General features: G+C 40.5%; 1 protein-coding gene across 1 annotated transcript in view; it reads right to left on the reverse strand.

Annotated features, from left to right (window-relative positions):
- HEATR1 (HEAT repeat containing 1) overlaps window positions 1–13178 on the reverse strand; it is a 41787-nt gene that overhangs the window by 7946 nt on the left and 20663 nt on the right. Inside the window, exons 24-33 of the mRNA XM_054162281.1 lie at window positions 12603–12734; window positions 11927–12033; window positions 10461–10604; window positions 9638–9756; window positions 9243–9364; window positions 4980–5108; window positions 3321–3551; window positions 2578–2704; window positions 1380–1546; window positions 721–767 (exon numbers count right to left, since the gene is read on the reverse strand). Of these exons, the coding sequence (XP_054018256.1) occupies window positions 721–767; window positions 1380–1546; window positions 2578–2704; window positions 3321–3551; window positions 4980–5108; window positions 9243–9364; window positions 9638–9756; window positions 10461–10604; window positions 11927–12033; window positions 12603–12734 (1325 nt within the window). The remainder of the gene's footprint in view (window positions 1–720; window positions 768–1379; window positions 1547–2577; window positions 2705–3320; window positions 3552–4979; window positions 5109–9242; window positions 9365–9637; window positions 9757–10460; window positions 10605–11926; window positions 12034–12602; window positions 12735–13178) is intronic.

Raw genomic sequence — 13178 nt, forward strand, 5'->3', positions numbered from 1 at the left:
GGAGAGACCAGCAGATCACATCTACACATTAACAAAAAGCTATGGCAATAAGGAAAATCACACACATTCAAGGAGTTTACCTGGTCCTCCCAAATCACCATCTACATACAACAGTAGTTCTACTTAAGAAATCTACTTTAAAACAAAAACAATCTGGCAAGATAAAAGTGTTTAAAAATGGGCTTTGAAGGAACACAGCTTTTAAAGTAAGTCCTACAGCCTTTTACATTTAGAAGAAACATGTAAGTTATGCCTCTGCCACAGGCACCCTCAGTTTTGCACAATTGGTTGTTACAGCCCATGAGTACAGCTATGAACACTGGTAATTTTCTTATACAATATAGGGGACACCTGTGAATAACAATTTTTTTCCCCCTACAACTGAAGCAATGCTATGCTAAGAATCTGGGATTCTTTTAGAAACTCCCTCATCAAGAGCATAACAGTTATGGCCAAGTGTGTAAATGAGCACTATCAGCAATACAGAAAGAGTGGATATTGGGTAGTGCAGTATTTGAGAAAAAAAACCCTCCACATTGTATTAAAAAACCCAAACCAAACCCCAATTAACTTGCATATAATAAATGCAGCTTGTTGCTGAGGAATGCACTAGAAGTATCCTTGGGCAAAGAAATTTGAAATGGGACTACAATTAAAAAATATTCCCATGTTGCAAGTAGAAGCTAGAAATGGGAGGAGTGGAGCAGATTTAAAGCATACCTCTGTTCCAACTTCTGCAGCTCTTCTGTTTCTTCACATTCGACTATCTGGTTTAAAAAGGAAGAATGAAGGTTAAGTGTGAATCTTGTATCCCTTCATTAAGCTAGTATCCCAGTATACACAGATTTGCCCACCAACATGGTCATTCTGAGTTCCCCACATCTGCACTTAAGGTGTCATTCTAGAAGAGAATCAGAGAATCTCTGGCAATGCAGTCACAGCAGCAAACACACTTCAGGCTGGTGGAGGACACTCAGTTGAAAAACTGGGAACTGCAGCCAAAAATTTGTGACATTCATTTTGTACTTTCAGACTCAATAGTATGAATCCTAAATGAAACTTAGGAGTTACACAGTGAGTGAAACCCCAGGTGCCATAAAGTCAGGGCAAATCCACTGGGACCAGAATTTCAGCTTGTTACCTATTCATCAATCACATAAACAGGAGTCTGTCTGGAAAAGCCTTATTAAAAAATAATTAACATCACTCGGTGGTTTCAAAACTATTTCAAGAAAGGTGTCAGCAATATACACTGGGCAGTGTATTCTTTCATCCCCTCTGTCTATAAAGCCATACTAAAAAGCAAATTAAACCTCATCTCTTACAGTATAGGACAACTACTTAATGGGAACAGTTGAAAAGCACTGTACTGTTACTACCTTTTTCACAAAATTTGGAGAAGACAGAAGTTGTGACATGAAGGAGACTGACAAGTATTTGAAGTGCCGAAGTTGTTTGTCTGAGTGAGACTCCACGTCGAAGAGCTGCCCGTCCTGATTCTTCAGCTTCGTCTTGCACGTTCTTGACTTTTTTGGCCCAGGATCATCTGTTGCAAACATTCACAAAACGTATTTGCAGCCAAGAGAGAAAGACTTACAGAAACACGTAAAATCACAGCCAGGTGCCTATCAAGGATAATAATTCTCAACTATCTAAAATCATGTCAAAGTTCCAAAAGAGATGGTCTGAAATACATTTTTTTTTCATTTCAACAGCCTCAAAACACGTAGTGCTATTTCACTTGACCATTTTTATGTGAAGAATCTTCTTTTGAGCTAAAGCTATGGTACACTGACTACAAACTTGAGAGACTTTGGAGGCAGAAGCACATACATTGTGTGTCACACATTTGGGAAAACTGCTTTCAGTATTACTGCTTGGTCCTTCCAGGCTAAGAAAAGGTATTCAAACAAATACCACAAGTCCTAACTTAAACTCTCACCCACCTTCCCCAATGCTCTCTGAAATAACAGACTGGAAAAGTATTAAAACACAGTGCTTCATTATTGCTCCACTGTAATGCAGCAGGAAGAAGGGAAACCTTAAAAACACTCAGAAATGACTGCTAGTCCCTGTGATCTTGTCTACTGTGAGTAACAGCTGTTTATTTCAACTAAATGATTTGCTCTACCATCTAAATGAGGACTACTGGATTCTAAGTGTTCAAATTGATCTAGAAGTAAAACGATTGGGGAAAAAAAAAGTAATCACTTATACCCGTTTTGTTAAAAAACAAAAGTCATTACAGTAATTCTTTATCTCTTAGTCTTCTGTCTAGAGGAGTAATAGAATCATGAAATGTTCTGGGTGAACGGAGGGGTCTCTAAAGGCCATCTAGTCCAAACTCCTTGCAGTGAGCAGGGACATCTTCATCTAGATCATGTTGGTCAATGTTTCCAGGGATGAGGCATCTTTCACTATTCTGGGCAACCTCTTCCAATGTTTCTCCACCCTCACTGTAAAGAAATATCTTCGTTTGTATCTAGTCTAAATCTACCTTCTTTTAGTTTAAGACCTTTACCATGGTCCCTTGCAACAGGAAGGTTTACATGCATTTCCTGACTGGTTTGTAGTTACCTTCTTTGTTCTCTGGCAGCTCTGTCAGGTACTGAATTATTTTCATCATGCTCTGGAACTGAGAACGTACACTAAATTCGCAACAGATGGAAATCCAAAATTCAGTGTCTGCCTCCAGAACAGCATCCTGTTTATTGTTTAGAAAGGAAATAAACATTTCAAGAGTTAAAAAATTTATTACTAATTATGATAAAAAGACTTGAAAGCTCCTCATGCCATGGTGAGCTGGATGCTGCCAGGATTTACTGCAAGCAGCAAGCTCTTGTAGAGAACACGGTTCCAAAGGGTGTAGAGATAAGATGGCTACAGCAAAGACTGTATATTGTCACCAATGTTTCTTTAATAATTTTTTTCAGTTTTCCCCATAAACTATGCTTTCACCTAATCCAAGGTCCTGCCTAGGCCTTGGTCTATAAGGGAAGAGCAGTATCATTTTTCATGAATACAGTTAAAGAATGAAAAAACAACTTCAAAAATATTGAAGCACCTAATAAATAGATTATCAGATCTTCAGGTCAAGAATTGCTGTACAATATTATTTGACTTACTGTTTGGTCTCCAGGATAAAACAGTATTGTATCTGCAATACAATTCATAGTCAATATCACAATCAGGTTCTGTTACAGCCCAAGCTCAGTGCTCAGTGCTTATTTTGGCATAATCTAGGAGTTTATCTTGCACCTTTTTAAAGGTGAGACCATCATCGGCCTCTTGAAAAAGTTTACCCCAACTACTCTCCTAACCTTGTCTGTGCTTGATGTTGCAGTCACAGTTTTGGTCACATACTGCTCAAACAGTAGCACCAGGAGAACCCAGAGGAATTTGTCTCCTCCCACAGTAGTGATCAGCTGGGTCAGGATTGGCAGGCGTCGGTGCTCTGGCACGTGAGGCAAGGCATCCACAAACACACGAATGATCTTTATCACCACCTCTTCCACAGTTCCTGAGGACTCTGACAAATCACTGTCTTCAGCCTAAGTACAAATAGTATTTCAAAGAGATGATTGCAGATGGGTACAATTTCTTTCTTGTAAATTCAGAAAATGAGAGAAAGCACCATGTGCCTGGTAACAGCATTACCAAAAGTACAGCCTCAAGGAAAATGTAAGTGCTCCAAAATAAACAATTGTGAATCACAGTTCCTTGTCAGATGAAGGATGCTTCAAATAAAATGTAAAGGGAAAAAAAGGAAAAAAGGGAAAAAAAAGAAAAGAAAAAGAACTCATTACTTGGCATCATCTGAAACAAGCAGGATGTTTTCAAGGAAAAGCAATGCCACATCCTTCTGAAAACTGCCTGTAAGCCTGACAGTTAGGGTCTCGGATACAAGGGCCTCATAAAAACAATACAAGTAGGCTACATGATCTTAGGTAAGTAACATTAGGCTCTCTTCACATAGTAGAATCATAGGCTGGAGTTGGAAGGGACCTCTAAAGGTCATCTAGTCCAATCCCCTCTGCAGTAAGCATGGACATCCTCAACTAGATCAGGCTGCCCAAAGCCCTGTTGAGCCTAACCTTGAATATCTCCAAGGATGAGATCTCAATCAAATCCCGGGGCAACCCAGTCCAGTGTTCCACCACTCTCATGGTAAAGAACTTGTGCAGTAACTGTGTGTGCCATAACCATTTGTCACAATGGATGCTATGAAAGGTTTTTAAAAAAGTAAGGTTTTTCCTTTAAAAAAATATGAGAGACAGCAACTTGTTTTCTTAAAGAGAGACCTGCAAGAGGATGCAAAATGTGTGCACACATCATTTAAAAATACATCAGAAAATTCCCCAGCCCATGGCTAATTTATTTTTTTTTTACCCAATTAGTTTTCTTGTAAGAAAATTTTGTGGCATTTTTCATGATTAAATCTGTGAGCAACTTTAGCATAAAGATGTCTTAGGTGCAAGTGACCAAAGGAAAAAAATGTTTCCTTTGAAAAACTACGATGTATTTATCTAAGATGTCCAGACAAAACCAAGAAAACCCCCCACAAGCACCAGCTGGAAGAATTATTTGTCAAATATTTTACCTTTCCATTTCTTTCAGACCATGTCTACTATTAACATGACATATTATTACAGGACTAATAACCTCCTTCTTATTTCCAATGGTTTCTCTACTGAATTTACCTGGTAATTTTAGAATGTAATGCTTCAACATACAGATGTGATACTGTTTTAGCTAAACCATTTATAAAGCACCGAAGCTCATAAGATTAAAAAGAAGCAGTAGTCTGATGAAATCAGAGATGGTCAGAGAAGGAACAGTCTGCTAATATAGTTAGTGTATATATACATACATATAAATAATCCTAGAATAGACAACATCTCAGTGTACCACTGGTATTCTAAGCCATTTACTCTACTTAATTAATTTTCTACTCCTTTCTATAAAGTAGGCAAATTTACCTGTATAAGAGCAGGAATAACCATCTGCACTGTCTTATTAATTACTTGGAACGTGTAAGTATCATCCAGACGCAAGACATTTGCTCCCATGAATGTAAAAATGGGCATAATATTGTGGAGAACTTTATCCTGGAAAAGAAGACAGATGAGATTACTTTATTTTCTAAACCATGCTGCTCTCTGTGTTGTACCTTAAGGCATTTTGCCTTCCCACAAATGCCACTAGATACCTATAAAAGAAAATAAGCATCATAAACATCTTCCAAAATCTCCACTTTAAAATGTACAGTGTCCCTTAAAGTTGCTATGTGATTATTCTAAATATTATTTAGAAACCAAGACACACTTCTAAGCAAGTAACTGAAGAGTGGAAATTGAACATTTAGTCTCCAAAATACCTTATATTCTTCAAACCAGGGTCATGGTAGTAAAAAAAAAAGTAAACAGACAAGTCATCTATGGGGAGATTTGCAGAAGCACAAATGTGAGTGTAGCACAGGTTCCAGTGATTTTCACACCTTTCCTGTTCACTTTTTTTACATCTATAAAACACCTGCAGTATCTTCAGTCGTTCTATGGAAACCAACCGTGCTTGTGTTGTTACTTGACTTTTTTTTTTAGGGGCTGTAATTGCAGTAATTGATTTTGAAAGGGCTGGATTTGAGGTGCCACCTAGCTCCAGAGTTAGTTTTCTTAGATTTTGCCAGAACTTAGATCAAGAAGCGATGGCCACAGTTTTCATTCATTTTTAGTGAACTGAAGAAGCATTTCAGATTTAAGATGAGAGATGAGACTTATACAAAGTATTTCCTTGTATGCTGACCTTGAAAATCTTGTAAGATGCAATTATGAATACAGAATAAAAGCTCTGTTCCAAAGTACATGATTGCAGTAAGATGGAGACAAAGAAAGGCAGCCCCAACAATCAAAAAGCTAAATCCTCAGCAAATTTGTCAAAAAACTTCCAGCTTTGCCTTTTGGGAGAAAAGTACTGATGTAGAGAGAAAGATGAAAACTGAACTTCATACATCTGGATAGATTTTGCTGTAATTCCAAGGCAGAAGAATTTTACTTAGAAAAGTGAACATACAGTCAAATTTCAATCCATAGAAGGACGATTTCTCAGCCAAATAAAATCAGACCAAAATTGTTTTATCATGAACGAAAACTACATTTCTCAGTGCTGTACAAGGTAGGAACTTGGAAGAAGACATGTTATTGTGCTAGATGTTCACAGGATCACAGGATGTCAGGGCTTGGAAGGGACCTCAGGAGATAGAATCATATAATCAGTCAGGGTTGGAAGTGACCACAAGGATCATCTAGTTCCCATCCCCCTGCCATGGGCAGGGACACCTCACAATCAAAGAGTCCAACCCCTCTGCCAGAGCAGGAGCATAGAATCTAGCACAGGTCGCACAGGAATGCATCCAGATGGGTCTTGAAAGTCTCCAGAGAAGGAGACTCCACAACATCTCCACCAGGACTCCCAGGTCCTTCTCCACAGGGCTGTTCTGTAGCAGACTGCCTCCTAACCTGTACTGGTGCAGTTTATTATTCCTTCCCAGATGCAGGACTCTGCACTTATCCTTGTTGAACCTCATTAGGTTCCTCTTTGCCCAGCTCTCCAGCCTGTCCAGGTTTCACTGAATGGCTGCACAGCCTTCAGGTGTATCAGCCAAGCCTCCCAGTTTGGTATCATCAGCAAACATGCTGAGCAGACACTCTCTGTCTGTTCCCTCATCAATGTCATTGATGAGGATGTTGAACAGGACTGGACCCAGCACTGATCCCTGGGGGACTCCACTAGTTACAACTCTCCAGCTGGATTTGGCACCACTGACCAACATTCTTTGCACTCTTGTGTAACCAGTTCCTAATCCATCTGTCTGTTCTTCTATCCCACTCTTCCTGAGCTTGCTCATAAGACTGTTATGGGAGACAGTGTCAAAAGCCTTGCTAAGGTCAAGGTAGACTACATCCACTGGTCTCCCTGCATCTCCCCATTCTGTTACATCATAGAAGGCTATCAGATTAGTCAAACATGATTTCCCCTTGGTAAATCCATGCTGACTGCTCCTGATAACCTTCTTTTCTTCCAAGTGCCTAGGGATGACCTCCAGAATGAGCTGCTCCATTTTTCCAGGCATAGAGGTGAGGCTCACTGGTCTGTAGTTTCCTGGAACCTCTTTCTTGACCTTTTGAAGACTGGAGTGACATTGGCTTTCCTCCAGTCCTCAGGCACCTCTCCTGTCTGCCAGGATTTTGCAAAAATGATGGAGAGTGGTAGAGTGACAACATCAGGCAGCTCTCTCAACACCCTTGGGTGTATCTCATCAGGCCCCATGGACTTGTGAATATTCGGTTTGTGTAACTGATCCCTAACCCAGTCTTCACTGGCTAGTGGAGAGTCTTCCCTCCTCCAGTCTTCTACTCCTTCATCCAGGGTCTGGAATTCATAGGGGAGTTCAGGCTTAGGAGTGAAGACTGAAGCAAAGAAGGCATTCAGCAGCTCTGCCTTCTCTGCATCCTCAGCTATCAAGGCTGCCTCCTTGTTCAGCAGTGAGCCCACACCTGCCCTGTTCTTCCTTTTCCTACTGATACATTTGAAGAAGCCCTTCTTGTTCTCTTTAACTTCCTTTGCTAGTTTTAGTTCCAAGCGGGCTTTGGCCTTCCTTATTGCCTTCCTGCATGCCCTGGCTACTCCTCTATAGTTCTCCCAAGTGTCAAGTACCTTCTTCCATGAACTGTAAGTTTCTTTCTTCCATCAGATTTCCTTCAGAAGCTCCTTGCTCATCCATGCAGGTCTCCTGGCATGCCTACCCTAGTTTTTACTCAAGGGAACACACCTGTCTTGGGATCAGATGAAGTGGCATTTAAAAATTAACCAACTTTCCTGGGCTCCTTTACCCTCCAGAGTCTTAGCCCATGGGATTCCTGCAAGTATATTTCTGAAGAGTACAAAATTAGCCCTGTGGAAGTCCAGGGTTGTAATCCTACTTATAGCCCTGCTTCTACCCTGTATAATACTAAACTCCACCATGTCATGATTGCTGTCACCAAGGCTGTTCCCAACCTTAATGTCCCCAACCAGTCCTTCTCTACTAGTAGTACACAGTCCAACAGTGCACCCCTCCTTGCTGGCTCCTCCACTACCTGCATCAAGAAATTATCATTGACACACTGCAAGAGCCTTTTTGACTGGCTGTGCGGGTTTGCCAGCAAATATCAGGGTGATTGAAGTCACCCAAGAGTACCAAGGAATGTATTCTAGAGGCTACCTCCAGCTGACCGTAGAAGGCCTTGTATCAGCATCTTCTACTTGATTTGGTGGTTTACAGTAGATACCCACAACACTTTCACCTCCCTTTCCACATCCCTTAGCTCTTACCCACAAGCTTTCAACCTGTTCTACTTCCCCACCTAGGTAGAACTTCACAATTCCAGTTGCTTTCACACAGAGAGAGCAACATCACCACCTCATCTTGTTCGTCTGTCTTTCCTGAACAGTACACAGCCATCCATGATAACACTCCAGTTGTGGGAGCTGTCTCACCATGTTTCAGTGGTTGCAATTATATCATAGGCATGCAGCCTGAGGCAGATCTCCAACCCCTCCTGCTTATTCCCTATGCTCCATGCATTGGTACAGAAGCATTTCAGAGAGGGAGTTAATCTATTAGTTTTCACTCTTGCTGTCCGCCCACTCCTGGCCACCTCCACGGGCACCAAACTACCAGTGAGCCCTGCTTGTGCTGATGTTTCCTTGTTGGCTGTTACTACCACATGAGCCCCTGGCTCATCTCTGTGAAACGTGGACTGTGTTGCTGTGTCCCCAGCATGCTGCAGGGCAACAGGCTGAAGGCCCTTGCTAGCCACCCATTCCTCCCACCCTGGTGTGTTGTCCCTCAGCCTATCACACAAAGGCCTGGTGATACCATTATCCCCCTTCTCTTTCTCATCTACTTGATCATTCACAGGTTCTCCTGTGAGTTTTAACTCCTCCATAGCTCTTGCATCTTTCTCAACACATGGCTCATTATCCCCTACCTCCCCTGAAGTAGCAGTGGAGCTGGCACACCACCTCACAAGCATATTTCTCTCTTGTATATAAGGAAGAAAGAAGAAACAATGCAGGAAAAATTTGATTACAGCAGGATGGTGAAACAAGAGCTTCACCCCAGAGAACTCTCTCTATGTTCTTTGCTCTTTCCAATATTTGGAACCTGAAGAGCTGACACCTATATTCCAGGTAACACTTACAGGAAACATGCCAGCAACAGCACCAAGGAGAAGCAGTGCGTGGTGATGTGTCTGGGGCATTTTAGAGATCCTGATGCACTGAACTATCACTTCCACATTGAATTTTTCTTTGTTGAGGATATCTACAAGTGTAAAAAAAATAAAAATTCACTGATTAATGCTTTAGTGGTCAAGCCAGTAGGAACAAACAGCACACTCAAGCTCTGGTTTCAATTTGCAGATCACATCTAAGGGATCTACAAAAATGATTAGTAAGGCAGCCTTGTACCCTACAAATGAAAATGGTCTTTCCTCAACAATACAGCATATGCTCAGAAAAGAAAGAAGTTAGAGGCCATTGTTTTAATGCTGTATTGGTAAGAGAAGCACCAAGAAGTGGGTCTGGCAATTTTTACCTGCTGGAATCTTGCTACCGTTTGAAGACAATTTCTGACAGATGTTTAGCAGGCAGCTGAGGATTAACTGCTTGGTATATTCCATATTTTCTTCTTCTGATGCCATAGGTTCCAGACAACTACATGTTCAGGAAGAAAAGGGAGACAGAAAAATAAGTGACCAAACTGCATATTAAGATACAAGTTAGACACTGTTGTCTTCATTATACAGAATTCTAAATTGAGGCTTCATACTAAATTGAGGTTTCCAAAAAGTGTTTGCTAAAATATGTCTCTTTTTATTTTCTAAGATATCAAGTGGTCTGATGAAAGACATTTAACAAAGTGCCATCGGGAGTATAAAATGATTACCAGTCATAGGAAAAAATGTATGTAAACTTTCCTAAGTGCCTGGAGATAGGTCTGGCAGGAAATGCAATAGCATTCTTAGGTTGCATTGAATAAATGCTGTTCTGCAATGTTTTGAGAGGAATTCTGAAAAAAGACACAAGTCCTGTCAATTGTGCCAGTTTTAGCAGCAGTGCCATCTTTATAGGCAATCCCAAGTCCTCTACCAGAGAGACATAGTCTTCACAAATGAAGCTATGCATCAGGTAAAAAATAGCTTAAAAACTCCATCACGTTATTTAAAGTGACAAAGAGTCGTAACAACCAACCATTCCCCTCATCTGATTTACCTGCAAGAAGTTCAAGTATAAAAAGCAAGCTAGGCAACAAATCATGGCAACAAAGCAAAGAGAAAGAAGCCCAAATTTTAGTGCTTTCCAGTGTCAGCTGCAGAAGAGAATGCTGCAGGAGCCAGATGTTACGGAGGTGCAATTACCGGCTCAGCAGGTTAAAAAGCGCAGGTACCAACACCTGCGGACGTTTGAGTTTCTTCTTATGCTGCAGTAATTCCAGAATAAGCATAACTCTCTGCCAACTGAAGTGGCTCGTTTCTGGTGCCAGTTCTGCATCTTGAGGCTTTCTGAAAAGACAACCAGGATATACATTTGCAAAGAAAACAGCACAGTGTTTCAGGGAACAAACACAGACGTCAGTAAAAAAAGACAAATTTTCTTCCATGTAGTAATAAACTTTACTGCTTCTCCTGGGAGAGGTGGCAGTGTGTGGGGTTTTGCTTGAAGAAGCCACACATTTTAAACCATCAACAGAAAATTCAGGCCAAACTCAAAAAAAGAGTATAGCATGCCTTCTCTGTATACAAAAATCTAACACAATGAAAAAGACTTCTGAGGGGAAAAAACCACAATCAAGTAAATGTCCAAATGTTGATCTCCTTGTAATCTTTGGAACTACTAGTTGTCTGTCTGACTATGCAGGCGATGCAGGCATGTGCAAGCATCTGTGTCCACAAACTGTCAGAAACAGTTTACAGTCTTATGGGTGATGACTGTTAAAAAAGGTCAAGTGAAGGAAAACAAGGTCAAACCAAGAAAAACAAACTCAATACACTGTTTCAACAATGTCTGACAGCTGATGCTTGAAGAAGAGAGTAAGTACAGTGGACAAAATACCTCTTTCCTCATGGGAATGGAAAGACTAGACTAGACTACACTAGACCAGAATAGAATAGACTAGACTAGAATAGACCAGAATAGACTAGACTAGAACAGAAGAGGACCAGACCAGGTTGGAAGAGACCTTCAAGATCATCACATCCAACCTATCCAACACCACCTAATCAACTAAACCATGCAACCAAGCATCCTATCAAGTCTCATCCTGAATACCTCCAATGACGGTGACTCCACCACCTCCCCGGGCAGCCCATTCCAATGGGCAATCACTCTCTTCCTAACATCCAGCCTAAACCTCCCCTGGCACAGCTTGAGACTGCATCCTCTTGTTCTGGTGCTGGTTGCCTGGGAGAAGAGACCAACATCCACCTGTCTACAACTTCCCTTTAACTGAAAGATGATGCTGGTTTTCAGTCAATGAACAGGGACATTTTGGTAAGCATCAGAGGCTTCAGCCATGTGTATGTCATTTGTCCATACATCTTCACTACTAATCAAGCTTAATTACCTGCAAAAATCATGTTCAACTGTGTCAAACCAGAATCTGTAAAAACAACATTAAAACTACTGGATTGACTACAGTTCTACCAGTTCTCAAACAGCAACCTGAGTTGATTTTCTCCTGCCAAAAGTAGCTCAGAGTTATTTTACTGTGGGGATGAAAGAAGAACTAGATGCTTAAGCTTTCCATACAAACTATGCAAAGTAGTAAAACAAGGGGCATTTTCAAACTGTACAGATAATATTTTTGGCTTTCTAGTTATTTTACCTCTGTTGCTGCATTTTCTGCCTTCTGGTTTGCTGTACAGTGGCCAGACTTTTGGTTTTCTCAGGAGGCTCCAGTTCTCTGACAATCTGATCAGCACACACTGAAATCTGAAACAAACAATAACCCAAGTACCAATGAACAATATGTCATGTCACACATCTATGGCTTCTCTTTTTAAAAAAATGCACAGATTCCCTGCACATATGGGTATATAGTCTACTTATTAGAATAGCAGAGAATTAACCAGGTTAGAAAAGACCTTTGAGATCATCAAGTCCAACCTATCACCCAACACCATCTAATCAACTGAACTATGGCACCAAGCCCCCCATCCAGTCTCTTCTTAAACATCTCCAGTGATGGTGAGTACCCCAGGAAATGAATATCAGTAAAGAAGAAAAAAAAACTGACTTCTGAATCCAGTTCCATAGTATAGTAAATATACTATCATTTAAATAATAAATGATTATGGCATGGCTTTTAGAGAAATACCTTTTATAAGCAAGCATTTAACACATTTTTCATGCCATCAACAAAATAGTATGTGACAAATAGTTTCTGATTCCTTTCGTGCTATGAATGACATAAACAATGAGGGTTACTTAATGAAGCAACACAGAACCACCATCACAAGTTTGAATATACTTATTTCTGTGTTCTGGAGTTTGCCACTTACCCCTTTAAACACGCTGCTAATCGTCTGGGCACAAAGTGGGTTCTTACAGTTTAACAGTAAGTCAAACAACACTTTCAAAAGATTCTGTTGCACTGTCCCATCAGATACAGCTGCAAAGAATGGTTTAGTAATCTGCAAAAGGAAAAAAAGAAATGATGCAGAAAGAGTTACTTGAGAGAGAGTAACAGAAGCTATGGAACTCAGATGTATTAGATTATATATGACACATCCAATCACACACACGCTAGTATGCACATATATCACAAGTATTAACTACATATTCTGTAAATATCCAGGAATCCTTACATGCAAAGTACATACTTCTGAAATACCCATCAGACATACTAATTCCTGACATTTCTCTGACAACTTGCCTGGTGGAGGAAACAAATTTGCTGTTGCCAGCCTTTCCTAAGTATATACTAATACTTGCCTAATAGAAGGCCTGAATTTGTAGCCTCCTTCAAATTTCTCACCTATTCTGTTTTCTTGACAATCTTCCCCAGAAGCAAAACATGAAGTAAAGCTCCTGATTGAGAAAAAACTAAGGACAGTGCAACAGTAGTAATTGCAGGC

The sequence above is a fragment of the Dryobates pubescens genome, chromosome 6 (assembly GCF_014839835.1).
Source record: "Dryobates pubescens isolate bDryPub1 chromosome 6, bDryPub1.pri, whole genome shotgun sequence".
Classification (NCBI taxonomy): domain Eukaryota; kingdom Metazoa; phylum Chordata; class Aves; order Piciformes; family Picidae; genus Dryobates; species Dryobates pubescens.